This window comes from Enhydra lutris, unplaced genomic scaffold (genome assembly GCF_002288905.1).
Source record: "Enhydra lutris kenyoni isolate GAN:26980312 unplaced genomic scaffold, ASM228890v2 scaffoldscaffold13, whole genome shotgun sequence".
Lineage (NCBI taxonomy): Eukaryota > Metazoa > Chordata > Mammalia > Carnivora > Mustelidae > Enhydra > Enhydra lutris.
The window spans coordinates 4,961,482-4,978,789 of NW_019154097.1; the positions used below are offsets into that span (position 1 = coordinate 4,961,482).

Sequence of the window (17,308 nt, forward strand, 5' to 3'; positions counted from 1 at the left end):
GAAAAGATAAAGTTAAATAAAATCCCATGAAAAACACTGTGTGATGCTAATCATTTCCATGTGAGCAGTTCATCTCTTCAGTAAATTGTATATTACAGTAAAAAATGATCACTGGCTGTTCCTGCGTATTCTTTCATCATTTTAGGGCAATGCCGTAAACCTTGAATAATGCTAGGGGATCCATAGGAAGTGCCACTAGTGATGCTAGAAGTACCCCCAAGAAGCACAGAAAAGTCATGACATTACAAGAAAAAGTTGAATTGCTTGATATATACCATAGATTGAGGTCTGCAGCTATGGTCACCCACCATTTCAAAATAAATAAATCCAGTAAAAGGACCATTGTTTAAAAAAAACGGTAGGGGGGAATTTGTGGAGCCTTGCTGCAGTTATGCCAACAGGCACAAAAACCTTGCACTTTTTGCAAAATGCTCTTTTTTAAAATCTCATGTTGAAAATGCAGCTTTTATGTGGGTGCAGGATTGAAAGGCAGATAAAAAGGCATACCTATAAACTTTAATATGATTTGAGAAAAGATGAAGTCATGTTATGAGAACTTAAAGCAAAAGGAAGGTGAAGTATCTAAAGTTGGAGAATTTAATGCTGGCAAAGGATGGCTTGATAATTTTAGAAAGAGGTTTGGTTTTAAAAGGTTCAGAATCACAGGAAAAACAACTTCTGCTGACCAAGAGGCAGTAGATACTGGTTCCCAGATGCCATTAAGAAAATCATTGAGGAAAAAGGATATCTTCCTGAGCAGGTTTTTTTGTTTGTTTGTTTAATTTTGAACAGGTTTTTAATGCAGACAAAAATACCCTATTCTGGGGGTGGGGGCAGTGCCACAAAAGACATTTACTAGTAAAAAAGGAGAAGGAGCACCAACATTTAAGGCAGGGAGGGATGGTCTAACTCTGTTGTTTCATGCAGTACAGTTGGGGTTATGACTAGCACTGCCTTTTTTATATAGCTGCTAGCTCCCAAGTCTTGAAGGGAAAAGATGCCCACCAGCTGCCAGTCTTTTGGTTGTACAAGAAGGTCTAGACGAGAACCCTTTTTCTGGATTGATTCTATCAGTGCTTTGTCCCTGAAGTCAAGAAGTACCTTGCCAGTAAAGGATTACCTATTAAAGTTCTTTTGATATTGGGTAAAGCTGCTGGGTCCCCCAGAACCCCCTGAGTTCAACACTGAAGGTGTCAAAGTGGTCTGCTTGTCCCCAAATACAATGTCTCTAATTCAGCCTCAAGAAAAGGGGGTCATAAGGACCTTTAAGTCTCATTACACCTAGTACTCTCTGGAAAGGTTTGTCAGTGTTATGGAAGAGAACGTCATTCAAAGTCTAGAAGGATTACATCATTGAAGATGCCATTGTTCTAACAGAAACAGTCGTGAAAGCCATCAAGCCGGAAACGATGAATTTCTGTTGGAGAAAACTGTCCGCATATTGTGTATGACTTCACAGGATTTATGACAGAGCCAAGCAAGGAAATCATGAAGGAGTTTGTAGATATGGCAAAGAAAAAAAAAAAGAAAAGGTATGTGTGGGAGGGTTTCAAGATATGGATCTTGGAGAAATTCAAGAACCAATAGACACCACACCAGAAGAATGAGCAGAAGACGAGTTGATGGAGATAAATGCTTCTGAAACTGTGACAGATAATGAGGAAGAAGACATAGAAGAAGCAGTGCCAGAAAGCACATTGACATTAGATAGTCTGGTTGAAAGGTTTCCTTTATTCAGGACTGCTTTTGATTCCTTTTATGACATGGATCCTTTTATGATATGAGCACTGAAACTAAAGCAAACAGTAGAAGGAGGATTGGTACCGTACAGAAACATTTTCAGTGAAATGAAAAAGCATAAAGTCAGACAGAAATTACGATGTACTTCCATAAAGTTCCTCCAAGTGTGCCTGCCCCTCCTACCTCCCCTTCTACGTCTTCCACCTCTGCCACCCCTGAGACAGCAAGACCAACCCTTCCTCTTCCTCCTCCTTCTCAGCCTGCTCAACATGAAGATGAGGATGAAGGCCTTTATGCTGATCCATTTTCACTTAATGAACAGTAAACCATCATCATGCCATACAGTTAGTAAACTTATCTATGCATATCTGTGTCTTCGTGTGAATATCTCATAGCAGTACAAGAATCATAAGAGACATTTTTGTGTCATCATCATTTGCCTAAGTATTCATTGTGTAGAACATTGTGTGCAGGACTCACAGAAGTGGATTGTCTGTCTTTACTTAGACATAAGGTGAGTGGTATTTACTATAAAATTAGTAATGTGTTAGTTTTCTTACTGTTGTATAACTTTGCTTTCAAAGAATTATGTTACTGTACAGTATGCTTCTCTTGTGATTGGAGAAACTACGTCTCAGCCTATCATCACCAGCAAGTGGTTTTTAAAAAAATGTTTCTAATACTGTATTATGAGTATGACTGTATTACTGTATCCCATAAAAATTTTATAATCATTTATTCATTAGTGTATAGTCTAAGCTACTGTGAAGCGATCGTGTTGATTACACTAGGCTATCACAAAGCAATCCGATTGCTGCTCCCTTGTTCTCAATGCGTGAATCACTATACCTGTAAATAAATACAACTTTCTTTTTCACATTATCTTTTCGTTTTTTATATCTAGTATCAGTAATACATGTAATATCTATAGTGTTTTGTGTCATGTAAGACTATTGATGTAGGTTTCTAACAGATGATTCATCTTGTATACAGTGTAAACTTACAGTATTGATAAATACAGTACAGTACTGTAAAAGTATTTTCTCTCCTTAGTATTTTCTTAATAACATTTTCATTTCTCTAGCTTGCTTTATCATAAGGGTATAGTATATAATATATGTCTATAGGGGTGCCTGTGTGGCTCAATTGGTTAAGTGTCCAACTCTTGATTTTGGCTCAGGTCATGATCTCAGGGTTGTGAGATCGAGCCCCATGTCAGCCTTCATGCTGCACCTGCCAGGGATTCTCTCTCTCTCTCCTTCTGCCCTTCTCCCCCCAAGCCCCTGCTCACATGCTCTATCTCTCTCTAGAAAACAAAAACAAAATAACAAAAAAAATACATATAGAGAATATGTGTTAATTGACTACTACATATCTGTAAGGCTTTTGGTCAACAAATGCTATTAAGTTTTGGGGGAGTCCAAAGTTATATGTTGATTTTTTACTTTGTGGGGCGTCAGTGTCCCTAACTCCTGTGTTGTTCAAGGGTCAACTGTATATACAAACAACGTTTCCTAGGGCATTTGTGTCATTTCTGACAGTTTACATTTTAGGACTGTTACTATCTCTAGCATAGCATGGGAAGAGAGAAACAAGTGAAGTTCAAATAGACATGTTAATTATTATTTATGCATTTCTTTAAAATGATTGGTAGGAGAGGAGGATGAAAGGTTAAAAAGGATGATATGGATGTAGTTACAAGTGAACATGATTTCTCCAAGCTCTTCAGTGCCATCTTACTTTAGCTTATTACCAAGAGTTGGTTGTAAATTGTTTCTGTATTTCTCTGGAATGTTTCCCTTTGAACTGGTACTATAATGAGTTTGGGTTCTCTCAGTTAGGCAGGATGGTCTTTGTGTTGATGTAAAGATTTACTTCTCACCCCTTGTTTTTCTTTTTTAAGCTTCACTATAATGTGACTACAACCCGATTAGTGAATCCAGATCAACTCTTGAATGAAATAATGTCTATTCTTCCAAAGAAGCACGTTGACTTTGTACAAAAGGGGTAAGAAGCACTCTTAGAGGCTGTTGCATTTATTGCTTGCTATCTATTGAGCTTTGAGAAGACGTGTATTGATTCTTCTCTTCTCTTTTTTAAAAAATATTTCTCCCACCTCGTTTTCATCAAAAAAGCTTTTATGCTAGTGTCATTGTTCATAATTTAGTCTCGATGTTATATGAGCTAGTGCCATATTGTCACCACTTTCAAAATAGGACCTTTCAGAATAGGAATAGACTTTTCAAAATGGGAAAAATCCGAACTTCTTCCAGTTTTCTTTTCAGTCCTCTATTTTCCTCTGGTGTTCTGCTTTTTAATAATATTTATAAACTGCAATCTAAATTTAGAGACGCCTCAAACCAATTAGGGATTTATATGGAACCCTTTCCTTTATGGCTTACTGTTGGACAGGACTGGGTTTTCAGCACTTTATTAAATTATTTCACCTGAACTCTCTTCCACTGTTGAGTGAGCTGCCAGCAAAGCCTCTGTGGCTGTGATCTCATGGTCTGAATGGCCAGACCTCTTCTCATTACCTAAGGTGTTCATATTTCTAAGCATTTCCAGTTATGTCTCTAAAATTTCATTATTGAGGCAGATAAAAAGAGCCACTAATAGATGTAACAAAATATTTAACTAGAATATTCAATGTAGAGTAAGATTTTAAGAAATAATCTTTTGCAAAATAATTTTATTTTTCATTATCTGTAAATGTTGGCAAGCATTCCTTACCTGAACCCTTGCTTTCTTCGTTAGGTATGATCAGAACAGACATAACTCACTCTGACTTCATGCTTGGGCTGTATCGATGGTTCCAGAACCTCTAGCCAAATCTATATCAGAAAGCCTTCAATAATCTTTCCTTCAGCATATGATCTCTCTTTCCAATCACCAACTAGCTGTTAACCAATAATTTATTCTTCTGACTTCCTGATCAACTGCAAAGTCTCCACTTTGATCCTTTTTTTTTCCTTTTTAACTTTTCTGTTTGTTTTAAACTACTTTGTGAAGAAGCAGAGGAATGAAAGCTGTTTTTTAGTGGTGTGATGTTGCTAATCTCAACTGTATTCCATTATGATCTTTTTCCAAACCAGAAGAATTGGTTTTTCTCTTCCATGGACTGAATTGCTCTCCGCTTCATATTCCCATCAGGAACCTTAACTATAGGGTACTCCTTTTGGCATTTCTGATAATGACTGCTCATTTTTAAGAGATCAAGACCCCAAACACAGATCCAAATTAGTAAGAAAAAGGATGATATTTTGTGAAACCTCATAACAGATACAAGTAATTTCTCCACACTTCCGTGGAACCCTGCCTAATCACCTGCCTCTAAATGTTTAGGGAACTGAAATTTAAAATAGATCCTATTGCTAATTATTTATTGAAGATTAGTAAGACAAACTAAAATATGCAAACTAATTAAAAAATTAATTCACATGAATTCAATTTATCTAACTTTACAGGAACATATCTGTTTCTTAAGACATGTTTAAGGCTTCGTTTGGACTGGACCCTCCCATCATCAGAGCTGTTATGTTGCAGTTCTAGTTATATCCACCATGTGTTTCAACCATGGGAATATACCATCTCCATGGGCTTTCTGTTATAACTCTGCCATAAAGTGTAACCATCCTAACCTCTTATTACTATTAGAAAAACCTCAAAAACATATGCCCTTCTGACAGGTTGGTAGCTTCAGCTTTATTTATATGAAAGACAGAATTTTCTGATGAGGTGCACACACACAAAAAACTCTTAATCTTCCCTGCACTTTCCTTTGTTGTGAACATTGTGGAAATGGCCTAATGCTCACAGCTTACACTGTTGAAAGAGATACATAAAGAAGACCAGAAGATCTCTTGAGCATGAATGGCATGGGCGGCTCCAAAAGAAGGGCTTTTCTTTGGACAAGGGAAAATTCTGATAAAGCCTTTCATCTTTATTCTTCCCTGAGATCCTAGTTCAACTTCTGGGAAAACACCAGTCATGCTCCATGACTAAGGTATAGCTAAATCATTTGGGAAGTGTAAGCAGTAATAGATTGCTTAATGTGAAATAATGGTTCATTTTCACCACTGGCCTCCTGGAGGCTTAGAAATCTCTTATATTCTACAGAATATTCATGGTGCTCCTACTAACTGGTTTCTTATCTTGTTTTTCGTAGCTATACACTGAAGTGTCAAACACAGTCAGATTTTGGTAAAGTGACAATGCAGTTTGAACTAGAAGTGTGCCAGCTTCAAAAACCCGATGTGGTGGGTATCAGGAGGCAGCGGCTTAAGGGTGATGCCTGGGTTTACAAGAGATTAGTGGAAGACATACTGTCTAGCTGCAAGGTATAATTGCTGGCTGGTTCCCCCTCTGCTGGATGAATATGGGTGTGATACAGCCTATGTGGAGACTGGTATGACTGGTTTGATCTTTAAAGTTCTTTGGAACTACAGACTTGTTTCTAAAGAGCTGTGTTAAGGACCAATATCTTTTTGTTCTTAAACAAAAGATATTTTGCCAATGAACTAAGGCGTGCGCATCTGTCATTATCTATTACTGTCTTTTTTAATCATGTGGCCTTGTATATTAATAACTGTTGACTTTCCTAGATTCACTTCCATATGTGAACGTAAGCTCTTAACTATGTCTCCTTTTAAATGTATAATTTCTTTTTGAAATAAAATCATTTGTGAATATAGCAGGCTTCTCCTCTTCTTTGTATTTGATTTTGATCCAAACAAAACCTCAAATGGCTTCCTGACTATTAAGTAGAGACTATTTGGAGATGTTTTATCTGTTATCAAATATGCCTTGGGCAGAAAAACAGATAAGAATTCATTTGCATAATTTTTTCCTGTCTCTGATTTAAGTAGGATTTATTGAGATCGTTAACTAAGTCACAGCTGTGGTTACCAGAGTTAAACAGCACATTTAATATGTTGAATAAAAGACTATTGACTTCAGTAAGTGTGTTCGGTCAACAATGATAAGTATCTGAACTATGAACCCCCATGAAATGTTACTTTATGGTAATTTTCCTTAAGTCTCAATGTTGGCCTGGAATTTGTATTTTTATTTCATTTTATTGGTCTCTAAAGGCTAGCACTCAAGTTTTATTTGTATGGATTTTACCAATTAAACTAGTTGGAGAAAAATAGCACTACCTCCAGTCAGTAGTGAGAGGAGTATTTTGTCACTCATTTATTCAGTAAACATTTACTAAGTGCTTACAAACATTAGGCTCAGGGGCTGAAGATGGTATTTTCTAGTTAACTCAAGGAGCTCAGAATCTATTAGGGGCAGATGCATAAATTAGTGTTTATAGTATAGAGGGGATGACCAACTTCAGAGGGTTAAGGGATGATTTCTTAGAGGAAACAGTATTTGTTCTTAAAGGATATATAGGTGTTCTTCAGAAAGAGAAGAGGGAATATAGCATTCTTGGCAGCAAGAAGAGTATATGCAAAGGCACGGAACTATAAAATGGCTGCCTTATTTAGGGTAGAGGCAGTGTTGGGTCCATGGTCAAAGGAGCAAGACTGATACAAAGCGAAGGTCAAGCAAAGCTTTATTTCACGCCAAGCATCGAGAATCAAACTGACCAGCCAGGGCCGTCTCTTGCAAAGAGGCGACCTCTCTCTGCCTTATAGACTAGCCTTTAAGGGCAAATGCCATGTGGTTGGGCCTGGCCACACACAGGTGACCAATAAGATTGTAACACAGAGAAAGCTGCACAGTCCTGCTAGGCCACACATAAGTGACCAATTGAATTACAATTTACCCTATAGTGGATATTTGAACTAGCCTATCACCTTTGTCAGAATTGGCGGCCAAAGGACACCCAAAGGGCGGGGCCCATATTCCTTGGTAGCTAGGGAGACAGTATGCACCCCCACCAATTGGATACCTCCACCTGGCCTGACCCACCCTTGTATTTGGGCTTTGTTACCTGGGACTGGTTTCCGGGTTTTAAGTAAGTTCCCTGAAGGGGGCTGGGGCCAGGGTCAGGATGGAGCTGCTCTGGCTAAATAGGCCCTTACAGCAGAAGGTGGTGCAAAGAGGAAATAGCCAGAGTTGAGGGTAAAACATTTAGCTGGAAATAAGGGACAGAAGAACTGGGAGGAACTCGAATGTTCCACTAAACTGTTTGGGCAAAGGGAAGCTGTCAGAGGGTTTTAAATTTTTTTAGAACAGCTTAGTGAAATATAATTCACATACCATAAAAATTCACCTCTTTAAAGTGTATAATTCAGTGGGTTTTACTATATTCACGTTTGTGCAACTCTTACTGCAATCTAATTTTAGAACATTTTCATCACCTCAGAGGGCAACCCTATGTCCATCAGTGGTCACTCCCCATTCCCCCACCTCACAGCCCCTGGCTCCCACTAATCTACTTCCTGTGTCTGGATCTGAGTATTCTGGACATTTCATGTACATGGGCTCATACAGTATGTGGCCTGCTGGGTCTGGTTTCTTTCACTTAACATAAATAATGTTTTCAAGATTCATTTTGTTGTAGCTTGTGTCAGCACTTCATTCCATGTTACAGCTGAATAATAGTCCATTGAATGGCTCTATCACATTTTATCTACCCATTTATCAGTTGATAGACATTCGGGTTGTTTATACTTCTTGGTTATTATAAATAACGTTGCTATGAACAGTTGTGTACAAATTTTTGCATGAACATGTTTTCAGTTTTGTTTATATATACCTTGGGGTGGAATTGTGGAGTCATTTAACATTTTGAGGAACTGACAAACTACTTCCCGTTTTATGATCCCACCAGTGATATATGAGGGTTCTAATATTTCTGCATTTGCTATAACATTTGTTACTGTCCGTCTTTTTTATTTTAGCTCTGTGCAGTGGTATCTCATTATGGTTATGATTCGCTTTTCCCTAATGACTAATGATGTTGAGCATCTTTTCATGTGCTTATTGGTCATATATCTTTTTGGAGAAATATCTGTTCACACCCTTTGCCCATATTGAATCTGTTTGTTTATCTTTTTATTGTTAAGTTGCGAGAATTCTGTAGTTCTTGCTGTAAGTCCCTTACCAAATATGTGATGTGCAAATATTTTCTCTAATTCTGTGGGTAGTCTTTTTACTTCCTTGTTAGTGTCTTTTGAAAAACAAAAGTTTTATATTTTCTAAAGTCCAATCCAGCTATTTTTATAAAACATAAGAGAAGAATCACCCTTGTATTCCTGTGGCAGATGGCACAGTCTGGAGCAAAAACTTTTGAGCACGAACCACAGTAGGAAGTCCCTTTTACTTCGGGATGCATCACACATAAATGCCAAATACTGCTTAGCTTTTCTATAAATATGAGACTATTTTCTATTCTATTTTCTTCTGTAAACATCTAGTCTGACAACCATAGTCTTTACACTGGAGTTTTAGTATATTTACCTTAAAAAATTAAAAATTTTAAATATCTTTTTTGGGGATTAATTCAGCCTAGAAATGCTGTCATTGGCTCTACTACCCCTCGACCTGGATCAAGTAAAAATAAGTAACTTCATTGCTATTTGGGCTAAATCTTGCTTTTCTTTAAGGAAAATAAATGTTAATTGTTGCCATAGCATCTAAAATCTATCACTTAGCTCTAAATCTATAGAGCCATTTGGAAATTAAAGGGGTGTAGCTGGGAGTTGAGTAAATGAGGGTGGGTTAGATCCTAAAAGGCAAATATGGTTTAGATGGTTGACACTGAACTAAACCTGCTTAATTTTAAGTTGGCTTCCCTTTCCATTGCTCAGCCACACCTGGACTTCTTTGGATGGTGTGTGTGAATTTTATGTCCAGAGGAAGGCAACGTGAAGAAGTGATGAACTTGCGAAGACTGGTTGAAGGAATTGAGAGTTTGGAATCTGAAGAACACTTAGGTAGTGTTAACCCTCAAATACCTGAAGGTCTGTCACGAGGGGAAAACAGGAGACTTGTTTTGGTGATAGTAGCACGCAAAGTAAGTCCAGTGAGAAGTTGGAGGTAGAGGTCATATCATATTCGCCTTTGTGTTCCTAGCATTTAGTAGTACCTGGGCTGCGGCAGGGACTCAGCATACACTTACAAAGCTGAACCATATTGAAGTTAAGCTCACAATAGAGCTTTCAGAAATACTCCAAGCTACCTGACAGAAGACTGTGCCTGGGAATATAGTGTTTTCCCTGTCACTGGACGTGTTCAGACATGTTGGACAGCCATTCATAGGAAAGGTCATAAGAGGGATTTAAGTTCTGAACTGAAACCAGTGGTGGTAAGCTCCTATCTGCCGTAGTATCCATGGTCCATTAACAGTGTGGAAGATAATGAATCATTTATTTGGATATTGGGGGTAGAGCGACTGCAGAAGCTTTGGCAGCAGCATTTTAGGTCATTTTGAATATTTTGCAAATTGAGGGTGATAGAATGGTGAATGAGTTGCAGGAGTGATAAAAGGTTGTGTTTGCTGGCTGTGATAAGGAGAAATAAAGTAATGATCATAGTATAACTACCTAAGATTAAATACCCACTATGTGCCAGACTCTTCACTGCATGATTTATATCCGGCATCAGCAAACTGGTCTGTGGGCCACCCTGTAGCCTTTTTTGATAATTTCATTGGAACACAGCTGTGTTCATATTATCTATGACTGCTTTTGTGTTAGAGTGGCAGAGTTGAGTGAATTTGACAGAGACTGTATGACCTGCAAAGCACAAAGTATTTACTATCATAAGGTATTTACAAAAAAAGTTTAGTGACCCCAGATTTAAATAAATGTTTTCAAATCACATACATATTAACTCATTTAGTCTGCACTAACTCTGCAAGGCTAGGGGTATCCCTTTTTACAAAAGAGAAGGCTGAGGTTCAGACAGGCAAAGTAATCTCTCTCTCAAGGTCATAAAACTTGGAAGTGTATTGGATTTGATTCAGGCACGACAGGCTCCAAAATGCATGTTCTTTCCTGTGCTAGAAATAGGTGTAATACCTCTCTCCTGAAATTGTCCCATATAGGAAAGCATGATTATATACTATATGTATCAAAAGATTTCAGTTTTTAAAGCAGCAGTCTTACACAAACTGGTTATGATGTAGGAAAACTTCACTAATTCAGTGTAATTTGCTACAATTGAGTTTGTTATGTGAATCTTAGTGAAAGTAAGAAATTCTAAATGTCTTCCTCTGCATAAGAAGAATATAGTCCACTAAGAAAACAAGAATTAAAAGACTTTCAGCTTCTTGGTTCCACAGTGATTTTGTACATTTTAAAGAGCTTATTTTTATGACTGATTATTATGTAATATAGGCCTATAGAGTTATATTTTTGAAAGTCTTTCTGTAGGCTCTGAGTTAGGATCTATTTCCTTGCATTTTCTAACTTCCGGAGGCTACCCACATTTCTCAGCTTTTGACCCTCTTCCTTCCATCTTCAGACGAAGGCAAATTGAGTCCTTTTCACATTGTATTATGCTTTTGCACGATCACATTTCCCCCTGACTCTAAACTCTTCTCCCCCCCTCTTCCATTTTTAGAGACCGTAATGGTTACATTGGGCCTGCTCATGTCTTGCAGGAGTAGTTCCCTGTCTTAGAGTTAGCTGTTTGGCAACTTTAATTCCATTTGTAAGCTTGATTCTCCTTTGACATGTAGCATACCATATTCATAGATTCCAGGAATTAGGATGTGATGTCTGTGGTGTGGGGGGATTCTTCTGCCCATCACAGTGGTCAACTGATTTTTGACAAAGATACCAGGACGTTTCAGTTGGGGAAAGAATAGTCTTTTTAATTAATGGCATTCAGGGGTGCCTGGCTAGCTCAGTAGGTAGAGCATGCGGCTTTTCATCTTAGAATTATGAGTTTGAGCCCCACATTGGGTGTGGAGATTGCTTAAAAATAAAATCTTAAAAAAAATAAAAGCAAATGATATTCAGATAATTGGATGTTCACATGCAAAAATGAAGTTGGACTCCTCCCTCACACCGTGTAAAAAATTAACTTAAAATGGATCAGAACCATGGGACACCTGGTGGCTCAGTTGGTTAAGTGTCTCCCTTCAGCTCTGGTCATGATCCCACGGTTTGGGGATCGAGCCCATATCAGGTTCACTGCTCAGCAGAAAGTCTACTTCTCTCTCACCCTCTGCTTTCTCCCCCCTGCTCATGCTCTGTCTCTGCCTCTCACTCTTTCTGTAAAATAAATAAATGTTAAAAAAGAAAAAATAGGATCAGAACCTAAATATAAAAGCTAAAATGATAAAAATTCATTAAAAATGTGTGGGAGTAAATACAATCTTGGATTAGGTAATGGTTACTTAGACATGACATGAAAAGTACAAGCAACAAGTGGAAAAATAGATACATTGGACTTTACCAAAGTTAAGAACTTCAGAGGACACCATCAAAAAAAGAGAAAAGACAGTCTACAGAATGGAAGAAAATATTTGCTAAATACATCTGATAAATGACTTCTATCAAAATATAAAAGAATTCTTAAAACCCAACCAGAAGAAGACAACACAATTTTTAAAAAGGGGCAAATGATCTGAACACATACTTCACCCAAGAAGATACACAGATGGCAAATCAAGGTATGACAAGATGCTCAACATCATTTGTCATTAGAGAATTTCAAATTAAAACAAGATACCACAACACACCTATTAGAATGGCTAAAATCCAAGAAACTGACAATACCAAATTCTGACAAAGATGTAGAGCAACAGGATCTCTCATGCATTGCTGGTAGAAATGCAAAATAGCACAGCCACTTTGGATGCCAGTTTGATAGTTTCTTAGAAAGCTAAGCATACTCACCCCATATAATTCAGTAATTGTGTTCCTACATCTTTGCCCAGTGGATTTGAAAACTGAGGTCCACACCAAGACTTATTCATAATTGCCAAAAATTTGAAGCAACGAAAATATTCTTCAGTATGTGAATGGCTACACAAACTGTGGTACACCCATACAATTGAATATTTTTCAACAATAAAAAGAAATGAGCTATCAAGCCAGGAGAACACCTGGAGGAACATTAACTGCATATTACTAAGTGAAAGAAGCCAGTCTGGAAAGTCTGCCCGCCATATGATTAGAATTATATGGCTTTCTCGAAGGGGCAAAACTAAAGAGACATTGAAAAAATCAGTGGTTGCCACTGGGATGGGAAGGAGTGTTGAGTAAGTGGAGCATGGGAATTTTTAGGGTGGCAAAACTATTCTGTATATTCAGTATATATATATATATTCAGTAATGGTGGGCACATAATATTATGCATTTGTGAAAGCCTATAGAGCTTTACAGCACAAAGTATAAACTCTAGTTGTCTGAATCTGTTCAGGCCACGATAGCAAAGTACCACAGACTGGATGGTTTAAGTAGCACTTATTTCTCACAGTTCCAAAGGCTGAGAACTCCCCAGGATCAAGGTACTGGCAGATGCCTGCTTCCTGGTTCGGGCAGCTGCCTTCTCACTGTGACTTAATGTGGTGGAAGAAGAGAGGGAGCTCTCGGGTCTCTTGTAAGGGCACGAATCCCATTCATGAGGGCTCCGTCCCTCCACTTGATGACCTCCCAAAGCCCCACCTCCAAATACCATCACCTTGGAGATTAGGTTTCAAAATATGATTTGGGGGTGGAGGAGTCCACACATTCAGTGTGCAGTATTATTGTACGTGAATTAAATCATTCAAGAAGCTGGGATATCTCAGGGAGGGATATATTCTGTAACAAGAGAAACTAGCTATTAAAAAATGTATGAGGGGTGCCTAGGTAGGTTAAAGCCTCTGCCTTCTGCTCAGGTCATGATCTCAGTGTCCTGGGATTGAGCCCCGCATTGGGCTTTCTGATCCACGGGGAGCCTGCTTCCCCCTCTCTCCCTCTCTGCCTGCCTCTCTGCCTATTTGTGATCTCTGTCAAATAAATAAATGAAATCTTTTAAAAAATGTATAAAATAACCTCACTGGTGGGGGTGGGGGAAAAGTTGCTGACCTGAGTACCTTTGGAAATGAAGAGTATGTAAGACTCAAGACAAAAGGAACCACACGTACTCTAAATACTAAAATTGTTTCCCATGAGAGGACAAGTTAACAATTCTGGTACTTGTATACTGGAACTAAAGTAAATAGATGGTAGATGGTGGAAGCTAGATTTCTAACTGTTGAAGTGGGAATTTACAGGTAAGGGAAAGAGGCTAGAATGATCCATGTCTGTGTGGTGATGGATTAGGGAAAGAGACATGAGTAAGAACTCATTTACCTTTTTTTTTTTGTTTCTTTGTTTTTAAAGAGAGGGAGAGTGGGGGAGGGACAGAGGGAGAAGGAGAGAGAGAATCTTAAGTAGAGTCCATGTCCATCGTGGAGCCCAACATAGGGCTCAATCGCACAGCCCTGAGATCATGACCTGAGCTGAAATCAAGAATTAGACCCTTTGACAGAGCCACCCGGGTTTCCAGATCTCATTTACCTTAATATAGACACAGATGGTTACATACAGTATGGAGTTTCCTCAAGATGTTAAGAGTAGAGCTACCCTGTGACCCAGCATTTGCACTACTAGGTATTTGTCCCAAAGATACAGATGTAGTGAAAAGAAGGAGCACGTGCACTGTAATGTTGATAGCAGCAACGTCCACAATAGCCCAACTGTGGAAGGAGTTGAGATGCCCTTCAACAGACGAATGGATAAAGAAGATGTGGTACATATACACAATGGAATATTATTCAGCCAACAGAAACAATACCCACCATTTGCATCAACATGGATGGGACTGGAGGGGATTATGTTAAGTGAAGTAAGTCAAGCAGAGAAAGACAATTATCACAGTTTCACTCATATGTGGAACATAAGCAATGGCACGGAGGACCGTAGGGGAAGGGAGGGAAATCTAAAAGGGGAGAAATCAGAGAGGGAGATGACCCACGAGAGACTATGGATCCCAAGAAACAATCTAGGGGTCTCAAGGGGAGGAGAGTTGGGGGGGGGGGGGTAAAAGGGTAATGGGTATTAAGGAGGGCGCGTGCTATGATGAGCACTGGGTGTTATACTTAATTAATGAATCATTGAACACTATGTCAAAAACTAATTGTACTGTACAGGGGCCAAATGAACATAAAGTATATATTTAAACAGAAAAAAATGTTTATAGATCTGTGTATATATACAACTTAGTATCGGCACATGTATTTCTTTGTTTTGTCAGCTGAGGTCTGAAAGACACCTTGGTAGCAACCAGCAGAACTGGTGCCTAGATCTTGTTTCTAAAATCATTCTCCAATTAAAGGAATCAGGACTGCTTGGAGAAACAGCTGATTCTATCTAGGACTGGAGCAGGAAATATGAAAGATGAGTCTGAAACATAGTGCCAAGAGTAAGGAAGTGCTAACAACAGCAACACTCACATTGATGGGAATATGTCATCAGGTGGAGAGAACTTGGAGTTGTTAGCAGATTTTTAAGATGTTTGAAATGGCAGTTATTGTTAAAAGCTCTGTTATGTCTGAGCAGAGAGACTGGGCACTTGCTTGGCCTTTGAGAGCTTCAGGTTCTCAGCTGTTAAACAACAGTGCCCTCTTCAGGAGGCAGTTGTAAGAATGGTAAGAGTATGTGTGCACTCAGGATACAGGGTCTGTCCAAAGTCAGCCCAGAAGATGAGCTTCACAGAATCCTTCCAAGTGGACTCTGTGTCGAGCGGTCTTGTCAAGATGCAAATCTGATATGTATGCCCAGTCCTTCCACTGCTAAACCTAAGGCCCCCAAATGATTAACCAATTGATGCAAGGCCATTTGTTGAATATATGGTCATTCTTGACTTACTTTTAACGTCATTTCGTTCAGTTTCTCAGTCAATATTGAATTTGAACTTCATGTTGGTGGTAGGTGAGATATGGGAAAGAATACATGTATTTTCCTGCCATCAGGGTGGTCAGGGTCTCAATGAGAAATCCGTTGGGCAGCAACAAGATGCATTGAAGTTCACACATGAGGTTTGCGGGGGTCACCTTTCCACGTGATCCTCCAAGCCAACTTTCCAAGAGGCAACTGTTTCTAACAGCATATGAGAAGAAGGGTCTGGGGTATGACCTCTTATTCCTACTTTAATGCATTGTGAAGACTTCTTTGAGACCAGCTGTAGCTTTTTGTATCACTATCAACAAGTCTGTGCACTTGAGCAGGAAGAGGGCTGGATTCTGGTACTCAGGTCTTTGGACTCCTGAGCTGATTCTGTTTATAACCTTGGATAAGTTACTGGCCATCTCTGGGTTTGTTTCTAAACATGACACACACATGCAAACATACAAACCTCTTTCAGGGTCTCTCCTAGCTGATACCACAAATGACATCAAGGTTTGATGTGTAATTAGGAGAGATGGTTTCAAGTTTCGGCTAAGATGAGCAGCTCCGACAGAGTAGCTATGAACACCTCACCATGTGCCATAGTATCTGCTTAAAATACAACACTCCTTACAAAGAACACTCTGGCCTGGACAGCACACTTCCTCTATATTTAGGTGTTCATTTTGCTGATCTGCTTGGTGTTCTGAATTCCCAGTCTGGTTTATACACTCTGAGAAGACTCAGGCATTCACTTGATGGAGAGAAATAACTTGCACAGAAAAATATTTAGAATTACCAAGCACAGAGTTATATAGCAGAAAGATTTAATTCCAAGGGAGACTTTCAACGAAGTTTGGTGGTTAATGGGAAGTTTCTTGAGTTTGTCCTAAAAGACCTAAACCAGGGACGCCTGGGTGGCTCAGTTGGTTAAGCCACTGCCTTCGGCTCAGATCATGATCCCAGCGTCCTGGGATCAAATCCCACATCGGGCTCCTTGCTCAGCGGGAGCCTGCTTCTCCGTCTGCCTCTGCCTGCCACTCTGTCTGCCTGTGCTCACTCTGACAAATAAATAAATAAAAATCTTAAAAAAAAAAAAAAAAGACCTAAACCATCCGGAAGGCCAGGGTGTTCTTGAAGGTGAGAGTGATACACTTCGATATTTTAGCGTCAGAGGTGCCAAAAAACCGACCTTTCTGGGGGGATATCTCTCACGATTTAATATTTTTATTTTTATATTTTAATGTATTTTTAATGTTAAATTTGATTCTGTTTTGGACTAGGTATTAGAATGAGGAAATATTGATTTATACAATTTCAGAGCTGAAAATAGCCCTTGAGATAAAAGACTACTGCCCTTTTCTCTACCCCACCCCGTCCCTGCCATGTCCTTAGCTGAGAGGAGGATCTTTTTTTAGAGAGAGAGATGGAAAGAAATCATAGGGGACAACTCCAGGGTGACAAGATCCACCATCCATCATGGCTCCTGACCACGAACAGTTGGAGCTTTTCTCTTTACTCTGTGGTTTTTTTTTTTTAATTAACCTTTTTTCATTTTTCCTACTTTAGAATTTCACATTATAGTCCTTTGTTCATTCTCCTCTTTTCTCTCGATAATGAAAATGGATATAATATGAACTTAAACTCACTTGCCCTGGGTCATTGCCAGTGCTTAATAAAAGTGTATTAGTATTTGTAGTAATGATAATAACCCACAGATAATGATGTCGCTAAAGACCAAAGGG

At 38.8% G+C, this 17,308-nt stretch overlaps 1 protein-coding gene across 9 annotated transcripts in view; it reads left to right on the forward strand.

Annotated features, from left to right (window-relative positions):
* LOC111145797 (maternal embryonic leucine zipper kinase) overlaps window positions 1–6,426 on the forward strand; it is an 86,599-nt gene extending 80,173 nt beyond the window's left edge. For all 9 annotated transcript variants that reach the window (XM_022501017.1, XM_022501016.1, XM_022501020.1 and 6 more), the window contains 2 exons: window positions 3,644–3,747; window positions 5,909–6,426. In XM_022501017.1, coding sequence (XP_022356725.1) covers window positions 3,644–3,747; window positions 5,909–6,086 — 282 coding nt within the window. In that variant the 3' untranslated portion in view covers window positions 6,087–6,426. The remainder of the gene's footprint in view (window positions 1–3,643; window positions 3,748–5,908) is intronic.
* Window positions 6,427–17,308: the final 10,882 nt, after the last annotated feature.